This window comes from Lolium rigidum, chromosome 2, assembly GCF_022539505.1.
Source record: "Lolium rigidum isolate FL_2022 chromosome 2, APGP_CSIRO_Lrig_0.1, whole genome shotgun sequence".
NCBI classification, from domain to species: Eukaryota; Viridiplantae; Streptophyta; class Magnoliopsida; order Poales; family Poaceae; genus Lolium; species Lolium rigidum.
The window spans coordinates 171742927-171759845 of record NC_061509.1 but is presented as its reverse complement, the minus strand read 5'-3'; the positions used below and the strand labels follow the sequence as shown (position 1 = coordinate 171759845).

Genomic DNA, 16919 nt, shown 5'->3' with positions numbered 1-16919 from the left:
TAGGCACATATTGAGCAGAAATCACATAGAAACAAAACAATTCCCAAATCGAGTTAACTACACAGACAATAGAACAGAAGGAACTCTCAGCGATGATGCTAATCAAGTCAAAAGCCACTTGCGCATTATCCATCACAAGATCCAAGAACAACACAGCACTAAGATAGCCGGATTAATCCCCCCAAGTCTCCAGATATCTCAACATAGTTTCACTTGACCCATAACCTAACTAAAAGGACCACCATAACCATAGATTGAAATCGCAACCTCTCGACTTCCTTAGAACACAATTAGTACCAGGAGGACAAGTTCACAGCAATAGCAGCATTGGTTAAAGGGCATACTGTAGCTATCTCTAGCTGATCGAAGAACTAACAAAGAACTAGGCATCCCAATTCGAAATATAAAAGGGTCTGATTCTTTGTGCTTCTAGAATTTTCAGTGCAATACCACTACTGATCAAAGAGATCTGCTAATTCAGTGTACCTAGTGTTCCCAGTAAAATCGCCCATCTCTATACCCTCCCCCAGATGAAGGACTAACAATTGCAACAAGTAAAGCTAATTCATCATGGTAGGCACAAATTGAGCAAAAACAATACGGAGATAAATGCATCGCAAATAAACTGAACTACACAGACAATAGGACAACAGAAAGCCGCAGAGATGAATCAAGTCAAAATGCTTGCATACTAACCAAGCAACAATTAAAGTTGGTGTCAACTCTAAAAAGATGCAGCAGCAGTTTATACTTTACTTTAAGATAAAGAACAAGCAATATTGCATTGGCATGCCAGTCTTTATCAGCTCACAAGCTAATTGCTGGTAACTTGAAGTCAAGCTGGTTGTGAACTTGTGATCTAAATTGATAAAAGGATATCCTACCATTTCTGATCTAAATTTGGAATAGGGGAAAAAAAACACTGAAGTTTCCGGACAGGATTTCCAAACAAAGTGTATAATTTTCCAGGCTAATGATTTTTTTTTTGGGTGGGCAAATGAACTGTCCCTTGTAGTGCACTATTGATCTAAAGGGATGTAATAGTTATCCTAGCATATCCTCCAATAAAACTTCTCCAGCAAAGTGTATTAATGCAATGAAAAAATTGATTGAAATCATAACAGTGTTCCAGATTTGCAACCATAAAACATCTCTTAAGAGGTCCAGGCAGGATTTACAAAAGATAAAGATTCAATTTACTATGCTAATCGAATGTCCACTGCAATGCAACTGATCCTACTAGCCCCCTAGTTCTGAATTTAACTTATCTGGGACAGTGTAATAATGCATGCCAATCTGAATGCAAAATCAAAATAGCGCTCCTAATTTGCAATAATGAAATATTTCATAAAGTTCCAGAGAGGGATCTCCAAGGAAAAATGATTCAATGTTCCATGCTAAAGGAATGCCCCTTGCAAAGCACTATCGATCAAAAGGGACATGCGGACTATCATAGAACACCAAGACTCTGCAGCCAAATTCAGGGAGCATACTGCATATGGACATTCACTGCAATTGCAGCATTGGTTAATAACATATTTCAGTATCCTAGTCGATCGGAGAACTAACAAATCAGCTTTTGTCAAGGGCATATTGTAGCTATCCTAGCGGAACAAATAACTGGTAAATCAGCATTTACGTAAGGGCATAATGTAGCAATCCTAGTTGATCGAATAGCTAGCAAAATAGCATTGTTTAAGGGCATAATGTAGCAATCCTAGTCGATCGAAGAACTAGCAAATCACAAAATAGTGTCCCGAATATGGAAGAACTCGCTGAAGCTGATGCGAGGCATTTTCCTGTGTCTATTACGAAGGAAAAAAAAAAAGGTACAATCCTTGGTGCCAACAGAATTTCAAGTCTAGTGCGCAAAGAGATCTGCTAATAAGGGCCTTTTTGTTTGGGCTTTTTTTGGCTTTGGCTTATAAGCCAAAAAGCACCTAAATAGGTGCTTTTTTGGCTTTTGGATTTTGGAAGCCAAAAATTGGCTTCCAAAATCCAAAAGCCAAAAAAGCACCTATTTAGGTGCTTTTTGGCTTATAAGACAAAGCCAAAAAGCCAAAAAAAAACCCAAACATAAAGGCCCTAAGTATCCCAGTGAGACAAATAAGATTGCACAGCATCTCTGGTTCCTCCTCCAGATGAGCAACTAACTATTGAAATAAACTGAAGCTAATAATTCATCATGGTTTGCACATATTTAGAGCAGGAACAATATGGAGATGGAACGGATCCCAATCAACCAAAACAACGCACAGAATAGAACAAAAGAAGCTCGCCGAGATGATTCTAATCAAGTTCCAAAGGCCTTGCATAATTAACCAAGCAACACAACAACCAAGAACAAAAGCAGTAGTAGTACGGTAGCTGGAATTAATCCCCACGAGTCTCCAGATAAACAGTCCACTTGACCGGTAATAACCTAACTAAAAGCAATCATATTCAGGACAGTGTATTAATGCATGCCAATCTGAAATAGCGCTCCTAATTTGCAATAATGAAATATTCCATAAAGTTCCAGAGAGGGATCTTCAAAGAAAAATGATTCGATATTCCATGCTAAAGGAATGCCCCTTGCAACGCACTATCGATCAAAAGGGATAAGCGTACTATCCTAGAACACCAAGACTCATCAACCAAACTCAAGGAGCATACTGCGTATGGACATTCACTGCAATTGCGGCATTGGTTAAGGGCATAGTTCAGGTATCCTAGTTGGTCGAAGAAATAACAGATCAGCATTTGTTAAGGGCATGTTGTAGCTATCCTTGACATTCGAATAACTAGCAAAATAGCATTTTACTTAAGGGCATAATATAGCAACCCTAGTCAATCAAAGAACTAAGGGCATATTGTAGCTATCATAGAGGATCAAACAACTAGGAAAACAGCATTGCTTAAGGGCATAATGTAGCTATCCTAGTCGATCGAAGAAATAGCAAATCAGAAAATAGTGTCCCAAATATGGAAGAAGTCGCTGAAGTTCAAGCTAGGCATTTTCCTGTGTCTACTGGGAAAGAGAAAAGGTACAATCCCAGGTGCCAAGAGAGTTTCCTGTGTCTATCGCAAAAGAAAAAGAAAAAGGTAGAATCCTTGGTGCTAACAGAGTTTCCAGTGCAATAACACTAGTGCGCAAAGAGATCTGCTAGTAAGTATCCCAGTGTAACCAATAAGATTGCACATCATCTCTGACTCCTCCTCCAGATGAGCAACTAACTACTGAAATAACTGAAGCCAATAATTCATCACGGTTTGCACATATTTAGAGCAGGAACAATATGGAGATGGAACGCATCCCAATCAACCGAAACAACGCACAAAATAGAAGAAACGAAACTCGCCGAGATGATTCTAATCAAGTTCCAAAGGCCTTGCATAATTAACCAAGCAACACGATATTATCCAAGAACAAAGCAGCAGTAGTACGGTGGTAGCTGGAATCAATCCCCACGAGTTCTCCAGATAAACAGTCTCCACTTAACCGATAATAATAACCTAGTAACTAAAAGCAATATATCGACATAGCAGCAGCAACCTCCTGGGAAGGGAAGGCCGAATTAGTACCGGCCGGATCAGGCGAGGTCGTCGTCGTCGAAGTCTGCGGCGTCGAAGGCGTTGAAGAAGCCGGCGAAGGCGAGCGGTCCGCGCGGCTCGTTGGGGCGGGCGCCCATGCGGTGGGAGTGGAGCAGGTCGCCGTCGTCGTCGTCGTCGAGGAAGGCGCTGCGCGGGGAGTCGGCGTCGATGTCCATGAGCGTGGTGATGGCGTCGTCCTCCATGGCGGCGGCGGAGCGGGGGGAGACGAGGCGCACGGCGTAGGGGCCGTTGCCGGCGGCGAAGGGGTGGTCGGTGGGCGGGCCGGAGCCGACGATGGTGAAGCTGGTGCTAGGGTTTCGGCGGGACTGGTGGGGCGTCGCTGGGCCGCGCGGGGTGCGGTGCCTTTGCTGCTGCTGCTGCTGCTGCCGGGGCGTCCTCCCGTTCCCCTCCATCTTGTTGTGCGCTTGCGGCTAATATCGCGGCGTTGGCGAGGGTTTGGATGGAGATCTGTGTGGCGGGCGGAGCCTTCGTGGCCCACGGGATATTTTTATATCGGAAGATCCAGAGGTAGGCGGTGTGTTTTTCCTTCTGTTTTTCTCGGCCAAGGAGACGGTGGTTTTATTTGTTCAGAAAAAAGACGAGAAAAAAAAAGTTGCATCTACATACATCTTTTTTTAGATGATCTACATACATCTTCTACTGCACGTATTTCTTGTAAAATTTATAAAAAAATACAATGATTTCTTGCTTGCATAAAAAACCTCAGCATGTAGTGGATAATATTCACTTGTTTCTTTTCATACTTGCAAATAACACAAATCATTTATCTTTTATGAAATTTTGTAGTTACACACCACGCTCTGACTATTGCATTCAAGCTCCTGTGTCTATTTGTTTTGATTCCCCTCCGATCTATTTTACTCCTCCGAAATAAACAATTAATTTTTAACACACATCATCCTCATCCTCGGAGAGACGCCCAGATGAAAGAACACAGCTCCAAGAACCACACATCAATCAACAGCAATGAAGAGCACCAAAAATGTTGAATCTTAGAGCAAAACCCAACGAAAATGACAGGATAGAGCTGCCATTTCGCTCTGTTCGTCTCTAGTAAGACTGACGCAGAATTAGGAGAAACAAACACCCGTGAGACGTAAAAATAGAAATACACGATTGACATATGATACACGTTGACATATACACATAGCTGTTCTGCTCGAATTGCAGTTCAGGGTTACATCACATGGGCAGCTAGCGAGAGTGTAGCTTGACAAGATTACAGCGGAGCTAAGGAGATAAGTAGTCTACATGCTGGTATGTCGAAGTCTGCCTTAACAACGCGAGCTACTCCTTCCGCAAGCCATTCATAGCCTCGTTCACCTCCTGAATGTCTTCGGCGCTAGCAGCAGAACCTGCGAGGCAATGTCGTGAGAATCAAATTGTCCCGCAGATACACACACGCGCGAAGAACGAAGAGGTCTAGGGAAAAACGATGGCGGTATCCTTACCCAATGCTAAACGCTTCTGGTCTCTAAGACCGCTCATGTTCCAAATATTTTTGCCCACCATGCTCTCAGCCTCAACTTTTTTCCTTTTCATAACCTTCATTTTCTGGTGCAGCTTTGGTAGTGTGTTCACAAGAGCTGCAGTTGAGTAGGAATGCATTCAGAACCAGGGATAATAGGACAAAAGTAGTAATTCTTGATTTACTAGTATAGCTAGCAGCATGGTACTAGACCAAATAATGTTAGGGCTATGATCTTTCTGATTTATGTCAAGCATCCTGTAACCTATCCATTGTAGTTGTGCAAGACGGAAACGGATAGAACACAGCCAGACAAAAACAGAGAAGTCATAAGTAAGTGCGGGAACCTTCTGATATCTTAAGCTTACACATCAGAGCAAAAGTTCAGGAAGGTGACCAAAGCTTGATTGTCCATTGAGTTATTTTCATAAGTAATAGACCATGACTAATACTGATAGGCCCATCACTTACTACCAAATCACTAATTTGTCCCAGTTGTCTAGCAAGGTTATAGGAAGAATATTGGCATCAGGGTTTACGCTGATAACATAATAAAGCACAACTGGCTCGATTTTACAGTAAACCCTTCAGACCTTCACCACTCAACAGCCATCTGAACTGGTAAGTGCCCAGGTAAATAATCAAACTAAGTGAAGTTCAAATCATTTTGAGAAAGTTTAACTTTCTAATCAGTAATCACCCTATTTAATAGATATTATTCTTGTCATGTTCTAACAAGACATGATGTTGGCATGCCATCGATGTTGATGTTGAACTGCAACCTGAGTGTACTAATACAATACTGGTGAGCAGCACTAGACATAATGAACACAGCTGATGAATCTAGTAGCATACCTTGAATATTGTCCTGAACAGATTTGTCTTCAAACAATTTCACTACTTCAGCTATGGAGGAATTAAGGGTACTCCTGTACGTAGTTTGCCTTTCCAAGGAAGAAATCTCTCTTTGCAGTTCTTCAGATTCCTTGTTAGCCTAGTTAAACAACATGAGAGTTTCTTAGATTAACTGCAGATATGTTAACAAGACAGTTCCTTATGACTAAGTTGCTTACAGCTTCTAGTCTTTTCCTCAATAAATTGAGTTCTTCATCCAGCTCCGAATCATGACTTCCATCTTTATCCAACACCTTTGCAGAAGAATTATCCTGATGAAGAAAAATACATTATATTACTACTCATTTATATGAATAGCTTTTACTGAAATTGGGGTTGCAAAGTAAAATAAAAATACAGAAAGGAAATGTACATGCAAGGGTGCTTGAGTTTATGGTTTACTGAAATATATATGTTAAAAATTCTCAAAAGATGCTCATAAATGAATGTTTATAGAACTTTGAAAGATGCATGATTACATAAATCCTAAGCTCAAGCACCCACCCTTTCCATGTACCGACTCCATTCTCAAATATTATACAAAAATGCATGGCTTTACTGAACCAAATTTTGTGTATATGTTTATATCTTTGTTGACTATATTAAGCATTAGCCTTAAGCTTACCCATATAGTTCACACTGATTCAGTTTACAAGATCTAAGACCTGAACTGCAGATAGCACACCAGAAACTTTGTTCTGTATGACAATATCAAACTGGAAAGTCGCTAGTTATGACTTAGCCACTTACTAGTTACTAGTCGATATAAGAGTACATGCATATCCTTCTGTTTCCCTAAGAAAACATTTTACGCAAATGTTGTAACTGATATTTAATCTATTCACAACTGCCTACGCAACTGGAATTGAAACCTAACAGGAATATTTTCTATGGGTTGAAAACAGAATTCCAACACCATATTCTAAGCATATGGTTGCTCTGTTTCACTATATTGGTTATTCAGCCTATTATGTGAACAGACCAAGAAGGCATTAAAATTCTAAGAAGAAACAATAAAAGGTAATCTTAAATAAATAACATATTACAACAAATCAACAATTACCAAAGCAATTAAATAGGAGTGCAAACCATTGGTGCAAACAATGCAATAATTACACTTTTGATTACCCAATACACAGATATGGTTAGAGATAGATAAGTGAAGTGGATCATGGGGAGTATAGCAACAAGCTACTGCATTTCAGTACAACAACAACCAAAAAAGCATCACATGGTCTTATTCATATTACTATTTGTTATGTTACATCCTCACCATTGGGTCTTAGAAAAAATAAAAATAAACAATACCATGTACTCCCTCCAATCATATATACAAGGCCACTCAATCTTATCTTAAGTCAAACTAGTTTAATTTTAATGGAATTTATAGAAAATAATATATCAACATAATATATTATGAAAACATATTTCAAGATAAAATTAGTGATATTTTATTTGGTTTTGTAGATTTTATTTTTCTATGTAAATTAGTCAACCTTAGGTTTGACTTGAGACAAGATTAAGTGTCCTTGTATACATGAATGGAGGAAATAGCTGAAGCAAAGACAGAAAAAAAACTCAAGCTTTTATACTTCAGACTAAGCTTGGAAGTCAGAGAAGAAGATGGAGTCCTAATCACCATAGAATAGAGAACAGAACTCAAATCATACAACTAGCTTATCATTTGGTTCAAGCCTAAAAGGGATTAACTGTACATAAAATTTATCTTGAAAGACTACAAGGGCCAAATGGGCCATATCTAACTCACACACTGACATCCCAAATTAGTCAACAGAAACCATGTTATATTAAACTGCTGGGTCAACTAAATAAATTCAGATTATTTTCAGAACAAATCAGTAGAAGATGAATCATCACTTTCCAAGACGTTTAAATCATCTGTGCCAATAATCTATAGTGAATCATATGGAACGGGGGTGAGAGTTGTGTAAATCAAACCTAAACTGAGCATTACGTCAAATTGAAAAAATCTGGCTTGAATGAAGCAATTACTTTGAGATAAGGAACTTACATCTTCAGGCGCCACAAATCCCTCAGGTACAGTTAGACAGTGCCGAAGGCAATAGGCCTCCCACCTGCTCATTCTCGTATCCAATACATCCCTTACCAAGTGGTGAATTTCAGTTACCCCCTACAAACAGAAACCATCAGCAACTCCACACTTCAGAATGACCAGTTGACAAAATCTAGAACATTTTACATTGTGAATGCTACGAAATGGCTTCAGGAAGAAAGATCTCAATGGCATGAAATGGAACGTAGTCTAAACGAAACATTTTTTTTAGATATCTTACATCATGATACAGGTAAAACCAGATGAATTACATGTAAAAAAACTAAATTTATCCTGAGGACTGTTTCAGACTCTTCATTCTGTAGTTCTTTTACATTTAAAATTTAAGGGTAATCTCTTGTACTCGTGTATCAAATAAAAGCTCATTCCCGGCACAGCGAAGTTCTGATACACAGATTGCAGCAGAACAAAGCAGAACACTAATTTGTTACGGAAAGGCGTCACCAAAGTAGTAAACCGTAAGTTATATAACCCGTACACCTGAAAGACACGTCTACTTAGGCAATTAGGCTTCAACGCTGCATCAATTTCCTTTGGGAATTGGGAATGGTATACTCCCACATAGCAATCCTATCTATCTATCTATGCCGGGAGCCTGTTAGGGTTGGAGGGGAATCTGTTAGGGTTTGGATCCAGAGTTCAGTTAGGGTTTGGGAATTGTGCCATAATTCGGGGATAATACTCAGGGGCACCAGCGTGTGAAACGCAACAGCACCGTCCGCGTAATCCCAACCCTGAAACCCTGAATCTTGTTGTAGCACGCAGCGATAGTGGCAGAACTCTCCAAAATAAACCTAGGCGGAAGGTTCAGTTTATACTTTGTACCGAAATGTGAGGTCGGAAGGAACTTACGTGCTCCAGCTCCTGGGCCTTCTGTGCGGCCCTGGCGGCGCCGACGGCTTCGGGGGCGCCGTGCCTGGAGAACGACAGCGAAAGCAGGGGAGTTAGCAGAAAAACAGCAGGCGGCGACGGGGGGGGGGGGGGGGGAATCGAGCCGGTGTTACGGGGGGGGAGGGGGTCGGAGGCGTAACTGGAGGCAGTACTCGAAGGCCTGGCAGCGGACCTCGTCGACGGTGTTGAGGACCTCGTTGATGAAGAGCTGCGGGCTCAGCCCCAGCGCCGCCTCCGCCGCCGAGCTCGCGTCCTCCCCTTCCATGCTTCCCGACCCGGCACTCGTAGAGTAGCGGGCGCGTCTCTTGGGTCGTGGCGGCGGCGGCGGATTGGAAGCTGGAGTATGTAGTTGCTCGGCCGCCGGCGGTTTCGTTCAAATTTCCCGCTGTCCGCGGCCAATTTTTGAGGAAGATCTGATGCGCCGTCGACTCACTGCTCACTAGTCACTCCGGGGAACTGGGCCCGGTTCAGCTGATGGGCTTGAACGTATACCCTTACTTGGATCATACCATCATATGGATGACTTGGATAGTAATTCGTTCAACTTGGGCCTTGCATCAGTTTCCAGCCTTGTTCCGGGTGGTTTCAAAGGGAAAAACAATGAAATCGTTTAAAAAATGACCTCCGCGAATGGAAGTCAACTCGCTCCGCAAGCGACAAGTGGCGTGATGTGGTGCTAGAAAATTCCTGGAAAGTGGTCTCCCTGCTCGCCACGTGTCGCAAGGGGGAAGCAAGGTGGGGATGGGGAAGGAGTGAGAAGTTGTGTCAGTTTTTCCCTTTTTCTTCTAGATTCGTTTTTTTTCAAAATGAAATATCTTTAAAACCGTAAGTCCAAATTGCGAACCGTTTTCACTTTTGAGATCCTCGCGTCGAGATCTTCAAAACTAGTTCCCATGTTGATAGATTTGGAGATATATTTTTTTCGTACTTCCAATGATATTATGATTGTACCCGTGGTGTGTACCTAACTATACTCGTGTTTCAAGTGATAAGTACTTCTGTTTTTAGTGTATTTGGTGCAATTTTTTCCTTTACTCGCTAAATGTACTCGCCCGTGTGCGGGACTATACCTGCTCGTGTGCGCCATTGTACTTCTGTACATGTACTTGCTCGTGTGTGCCACTGTACTTCTGTACATGTACTTGCTCGTGTTCACGACTATACCTGCTCGTATGCGCGTTTATATCTGCTCGTGTGCGTGACTGTACTTGTATTTGCTCGTGTGTTCAATTGTACTAGTGTGTTGTGCGTGACTATACCTGCTCGTGTGCACGACTGTACTTACTCATGTGTGCCACTGTATCCACTCGTATGCGTGAGTGTACTTGTACTCGCTCATGTGTTTAACTGTACTCGTGTAACTGTACTCGTGCTCTGTATGTAAATGTACTCGTGCTTTATGAGCTACTGTACTCGGGGTGTACACTGTGTTGTACTCGTCCTCCCCTATAGTTAGATTTGTATGTAACCGTACGCGTGCACTTAGATTTCAATTTGAACATAAGTTATTTGTTTATTCAAGTACACGTATAAGTATACGTGCATGTAATTTTCAGCCGTGATTGTACTTCAACTCACGATGCAGGCGGAGGCGGATGTCCGCTCGTCCGCTTCGTCGGCGCCGCTAAAAAGGCCCAAACGGCCTAGCGGCTAGGCCACATAAGCAAGGCGGCCTCACGGACCGTGTTTATTTGGCCCGCCAGGCCGTCCATCCCGCTAAGAAAGAAAAAAAGCTATCGCTCGTACCAAAGGAAGCAGAGTAGATAAGGCACGCCGCCACGCTGGTCGTCGCCGTCGGGCCGGCGCCTTGCTTTTGTCTGCCCAGCACATTAACGTCTGCACCTAGCTCGCCGCCTCCCTGCACCCCGCTCGGCCTCAATCTCGCCGTACTCGTCCCCGGCGCGCGCGCGGCACACCATCTGCTCCTACAGGCGCTCCCCGCGGGCCTACTCTCGTATGGCCGTGCCGCCGACGGCGCACGGCACGAGCCCGATCCCGGCGACGCCTGCGGGCTGCTGCAGCGGTCCGGGAGGACGGCGCGGGCGAATGCCATCCCGGGGCCGACGCCGCAGGTCTTGGCGACGTCGATGTCGGCGTGGAGCGGCTCGCAGGCCTCCTCCTACGCGAGCGCGGCAGAGAGGCGGAGGATGGAGGGGCTCGGCGCGCACTCGGGCGGCACGACGCCGTCCCACCGCTTGTGGTGCACGCCGCCCCGGCTGGCCATGTTGCTATGCCCAGCCCAGAGAGCACGAAGATGCGCATGACTGCTGGATAGGCGGAGGGGAGATGATTCCTTGAAGCGTTGGGTTCGGCAGGAAGTTGCTGCTGTAGGCAGCTACCTGGCAGGGAGCGGTGTCCGCCGGAAACAACGGTTAACGAATTTAGCGGACGCGGATGTCGCTAATTACACAATTAGTGTGGCGGATGGAGCGGACAGGACGGACGGGGCCAGCGGCCTGTCCACTTGCATCGTGAACTTCAACGCCATACGATTTAGCGGCCTGCATGCAGCCTAGGTACGAGCCAACGCGGCATACCTAGCCTAGGTACCGGCTAGTGAATTTCAGCCGCGGGCAGACCGGTGCGTACTCGCGCGGGAGCTTTGCTGTACGCGCATGCGATTTAGCCGCGGGTTGAGTTGCAGCGTACGCGTGGGCGGGGCGTCGTACCGCACGCGCGGGAGGTTCTCCAGCGCTTACACGTGTCGCTCGTTCCTGAGTTCGGTTTCCTTTACGAAGGTTGGTCTTTAGGTAGTGATATCCGAAAAACAAGGGTGTCCCTATTCTCCGCTTTAAGCGGAGCTTCTAAGAGCATCCCACTCGTCCCCCAACGGGGCCCCCGAGCGCCGTTTTTTCATCCGGACGGCGAAATTCGGTCCAGTCGCGCCCCGGTTCCTCGTTTTTCCCCGGATATAGGTCTTCATCCATCCGGCGAGCCCACGCCATCCACGGTCCCCCGAGGCGCGCTCGGGGACTCCGGACGAAGCGAAAGCGCGCGAAACACCGAGAATTCTCTCCCGCGCTTTCGCTTCGGCTTCGCCGCAGAGGTGGACCCGGCCGGTCAGCGGTACACGCATCGTCTTCCGCGCAGTAAAGGCTGCCGCCGGTCAGCTCGCCGCGGACGCGTAGCATCCACATGGCATTTAATCGCCGAGTCCAGCCCCGCCTACATAATCCCCGCTCGCCGCGATGCGTAGCACCGACGAAACCCCAGCCAGAGACGAACCCTATCCGCCACTGTTCCCTCGCCGAGATCCATGGCGTTCAACGAGCAGGACGGCGCGGCCAACAACGGCTTTCCCCGCCGGTCGCTCCACGTGTGGGAGGGACACCTCCTCCACCAGGCGGGGTACCCCTGCCCGCCGGACACGAGGCCTCCCGGCGGCGGGTGGCGGCTAAGTGCGGGCGGCGTGCCAATCCCGCCGCCGCCCCAGTGACACGCCCTCGACGTTGCCATCGAGGAGGTCCGACTGACATTGTCGGACCAGGAGCGCGTGCTGGCGTGTAAAACACACGTCTGTTGGGAACCCCAAGAAGAAGGTGTGATGCGTACAGCAGCAAATTTCCCTCAGTATGAAACCAAGGTTATCGAACCAGTAGGAGTTAAGGAACACGTGAAGGTTGTTGGTGACGGAGTGTAGTGCGGCGCAACACCAGGGATTCCGGCGCCAACGTGGAACCTGCACAACACAATCACAATACTTTGCCCCAACTTAACGAGTGAGGTTGTGAATCTCACCGAAGCTTGCTGTAAACAAAGGATTAAACGTATAGTGTGGAAGATGATGTTTGTTTGCAAAGAACGATAAAGAACGAGTTTGCGGTAGATTGTATTTCAGATGTAAAAGAATGGACCGGGGTCCACAGTTCACTAGTGGTATCTCTCCCATAAGATAAATAGCATGTTGGGTGAACAAATTACAGTTGGGAAATTGACAAATAGAGAGGGCATAACAATGCACATACATATCATGATGACTACTATGAGATTTAATCGGGGCATTACGACAAAGTACATAGACCGCTATCCGAGCATGCATCCGTGCCTAAAAAGTCCACCTTCGGGTTAGCATCCGCACCCCTTCCGGTATTAAGTTGCAAACAACGAGACAATTGCATTAAGTATGGTGCGTAATGTAATCAACACAAATATCCTTAGACAAAGCATTGATGTTTTATCCCTAGTGGCAACAACACATCCACAACCTTAGAACTTTACATCACTCGTCCCGGATTCAATGGAGGCATGAACCCACTATCGAGCATAAATACTCCCTCTTGGAGTTACAAGTATCAACTTGGCCGAGCCTCTACTAGCAACGGAGAGCATGCAAGAACATAAACAACACATATATGATAGATTGATAATCAACTTGACATAGTATTCCATATTCATCGGATCCCAACAAACACAACATGTAGCATTACAAATAGATGATTTTGATCATGATAGGCAGCTCACAAGATCTAACATGATAGCACAAGAGGAGAAGACAACCATCTAGCTACTGCTATGGACCCATAGTCCAGGGGTGAACTACTCACACATCAATCCGGACGCGATCATGGTGATGAAGAGTCCTCCGGGAGATGATGCCCCTCTCCGGCAGGGTGCCGGAGGCGATCTCCTGAATCCCCCGAGATGGGATTGGCGGCGGCGTCTCTGGAAGGTTTTCCGTATCGTGGCTCTCGGTACAGGGGTTTTCGCGATGAAGGCTATAAGTATGCGGAAGGGTAGGGTTGGAGGCGGCGCGAGGGCCCCACACCATAGGGCAGCGCGGGCCCCACCCAGGCCGCGCGGCCCTGTGGTCTGGGCGCCTCGTCGCCCCACTTCGTATCCCCTTCGGTCTTCTGGAAGCTCCGTGGAAAAATAAGACCACGGGCGTTGATTTCGTCCAATTCCGAGAATATTTCCTTTGTAGGATTTACGAAACCAAAAACAGACAGAACAACGAAGCTGGCTCTTCGGCATCTCGTCAATAGGTTAGTGCCGGAAAATGCATATAAATGATGTAAAGTGTGTATAAAACATGTGAGTATCATCATAAAAGTAGCATGGAACATAAGAAATTATAGATACGTTTGATACGTATCAAGCATCCCTAAGCTTAGTTCCTACTCGCCCTCGAGTAGGTAAACGATAACAAGGATAATTTACTGAAGTGACATGCTATCATAATCTTGATCAATACTATTGTAAAGCATATGAGATGAATGAAGTGATTCGAAGCAATGGTAAAGACAATGAATAAACAACTGAATCATATAGCAAAGACTTTTCATGAATAGTACTTTCAAGACAAGCATCAATAAGACTTGCATAAGAGTTAACTCATAAAGCAATAAATTCTTAGTAGAGAGTTTTGAAGCAACACAAAGGAAGATATAAGTTTCAGCGGTTGCTTTCAACTTCAACATGTTTATCTCATGGATAGTTGTCAACATAAAGCAATATAACAAGTGCAATAGGTAAACATGTAAGAATCAATGCACACGGTTGACACAAGTGTTTGCTTCTAAGATAGAAAGAAGTAGGTAAACTGACTCAACATAAAGTAAAAGAATGGCCCTTCGCAGAGGGAAGCATGGATTACTATTTTTGTGCTAGAGCTTTTCATTTTGAAAACATAGAAACAATTTTATCAACGGTAGTAATAAATCATATGTGTTATGTATAAGACATCCTATAAGTTGCAAGCCTCATGCATAGAATACCAATAGTGCTCGCACCTTGTCCTAATTAGCTTGGATTAACATGGATTATCATTGCATAACATATGTTTCAACCAAGTGTCACAAAGGGGTACCTCTATGCCGCCTGTACAAAGGTCCAAGGAGATAGATCGCATTTGATTTCTCATTTTTGATAGATCTCAACTTAGGACATCCATACCGGGACAACATAGACAACAGATAATGGACTCCTCTTTAATGCATAAGCATTCAACAACAGATAATATTCTCATAAGAGATTGAGGATTGATGTCCAAACTGAAACTTCCACCATGATTCATGGTTTTAGTTAGCGGCCCAATATTCTTCTCTAACAATATGCATACTCAAACCATTTGATCATGAAAATCACTCTTACTTCAGACAAGACGAACATGCATAGCAACTCACATGATATTCAACAAAGGTGTAAAAGTTGATGGCGTCCCCAGAAACATGGTTACCGCTCAACAAGCAACTTATAAGAAATAAGATACATAAGTTACATATTCTTTACCACAATAGTTTTTAAGGCTATTTTCCCATGAGCTATATATTGCAATGACAAAGAATAGAATTTTAAAGGTAGCACTCAAGTAATGTACTTTGGAATGGCAGAGAAATACCATGTAGTAGGTAGGTATGGTGGACACAAATGGCATAGTTTTTGGCTCAAGGATTTGGATGCACGAGAAGAATTCCTCTCAATACAAGGCTTAGGCTAGCAAGGTTGTTTGAAGCAAACTCAAGTATGAATTGGTACAGCAAAACTTACATAAGAACATATTGCAAGCATTATAAGACTCTACACTGTCTTCCTTGTTGTTCAAACACCTCACCAGAAAATATCTAGACTCTAGAGAGACCAATCATGCAAACCAAATTTTAACAAGCTCTATGTAGTTCTTCATTAATAGGTGCAAAGTACATGATGCAAGAGCTTAAACACGATCTATATGAGCACAACAATTGCCAAGTATCAAATTATTCAAGACATTATACCAATTACCACATGAAGCATTTTCTGTTTCCAACCATAATAATGATGAATGAAGTAGTTTCATCCTTTGCCATGAACATTAAAAGTAAAGCTAAGAACACATGTGTTCATATGCAACAGCGGAGCGTGTCTCTCTCCCAAACAAAGAATGCTAGGATCCGATTTTATTCAAACAAAAACAAAAACAAAAACATACGAGACGCTCCAAGTAAAGCACATAAGATGTGACGGAATAAAAATATAGTTTCACTAGAGGTGACTCGATAAGTTGTCGATGAAGAAGGGATGCCTTGGGCATCCCCAAGCTTAGATGCTTGAGTCTTCTTGAAATATGCAGGTATGAACCACGGGGCATCCCCAAGCTTAGACTTTTCACTCTTCTTGATCATATTGTATCATCCTCCTCTCTTGACCCTTGAAAACTTCCTCCACACCAAACTCAAAACAAACTCATTAGAGGGTTAGTGCATAATCAAAAATTCACATATTTAGAGGTGACATAATCATTCTTAACACTTCTGGACATTGCACAAAGCTACTGAAAGTTAATGGAACAAAGAAATCCATCAAACATAGCAAAACAGGCAATGCGAAACAAAAGGCAGAATCTGTCAAAACAGAACAGTCCGTAAAGACGAATTTTTATGGGACACTTAACTTGCTCAGATGAAAAAGCTCAAATTGAATGAAAGTTGCGTACATATCTGAGGATCACCCATGTAAATTGGCATATTTTTCTGAGTTACCTACAGACGGGGCTGCTCAATTTTGTGACAGTAAGAAATCTGTTTCTGCGCAGTAATCCAAATCTAGTATTAACCTTACTATCAAAGACTTTACTCTGCACAACAATGCAATAAAATAAAGATAAGGAGAGGTTGCTACAGTAGTAACAACTTCCAAGACTCAAATATAAAATAAAAGTGCAGAAGTAAAATAATGGGTTGTCTCCCATAAGCGCTTTTCTTTAACACCTTTCAGCTAGGCGCAGAAAGTGTGAATCAAGTAACATCAAGAGATGAAGCATCAACATCATAATTTGTTCTAATAATAGAATAATAAGGTAACTTCATTCTCTTTCTAGGGAAGTGTTCCATACCTTTCTTGAGAGGAAATTGATACTTAATATTACCTTCCTTCATATCAATAATAGCACCAACAGTTCGAAGAAAAGGTCTTCCCAATATAATGGGACAAGATGCATTGCATTCAATATCCAAGACAACAAAATCAACGGGGACAAGGTTATTGTTAACCGTAATGCGA

At 43.7% G+C, this 16919-nt stretch overlaps 2 protein-coding genes and 1 pseudogene across 2 annotated transcripts; all 3 read right to left on the bottom strand.

The window, feature by feature from the left end:
• Positions 1-3346: 3346 nt before the first annotated feature.
• On the bottom strand, positions 3347-3952 carry LOC124687702. Its single transcript, XM_047221456.1, has one exon. It carries the CDS (start codon positions 3774-3776, stop codon positions 3573-3575), a length of 204 nt encoding a protein of 67 aa, XP_047077412.1. The 5' UTR covers positions 3777-3952; the 3' UTR covers positions 3347-3572.
• Positions 3953-4881: 929 nt separating this feature from the next.
• Positions 4882-9207, bottom strand: LOC124687701 (protein MIS12 homolog). The gene is made up of 7 exons (XM_047221455.1): positions 9095-9207; positions 8904-8967; positions 7989-8108; positions 6136-6228; positions 5918-6056; positions 5046-5180; positions 4882-4949 (listed from the first exon to the last, which is right to left on the bottom strand). Exons 1-7 carry the CDS (start codon positions 9205-9207, stop codon positions 4882-4884), a joined length of 732 nt encoding a protein of 243 aa, XP_047077411.1.
• Positions 9208-10771: 1564 nt separating this feature from the next.
• Positions 10772-11204, bottom strand: LOC124690305 (annotated as a pseudogene).
• Positions 11205-16919: the final 5715 nt, after the last annotated feature.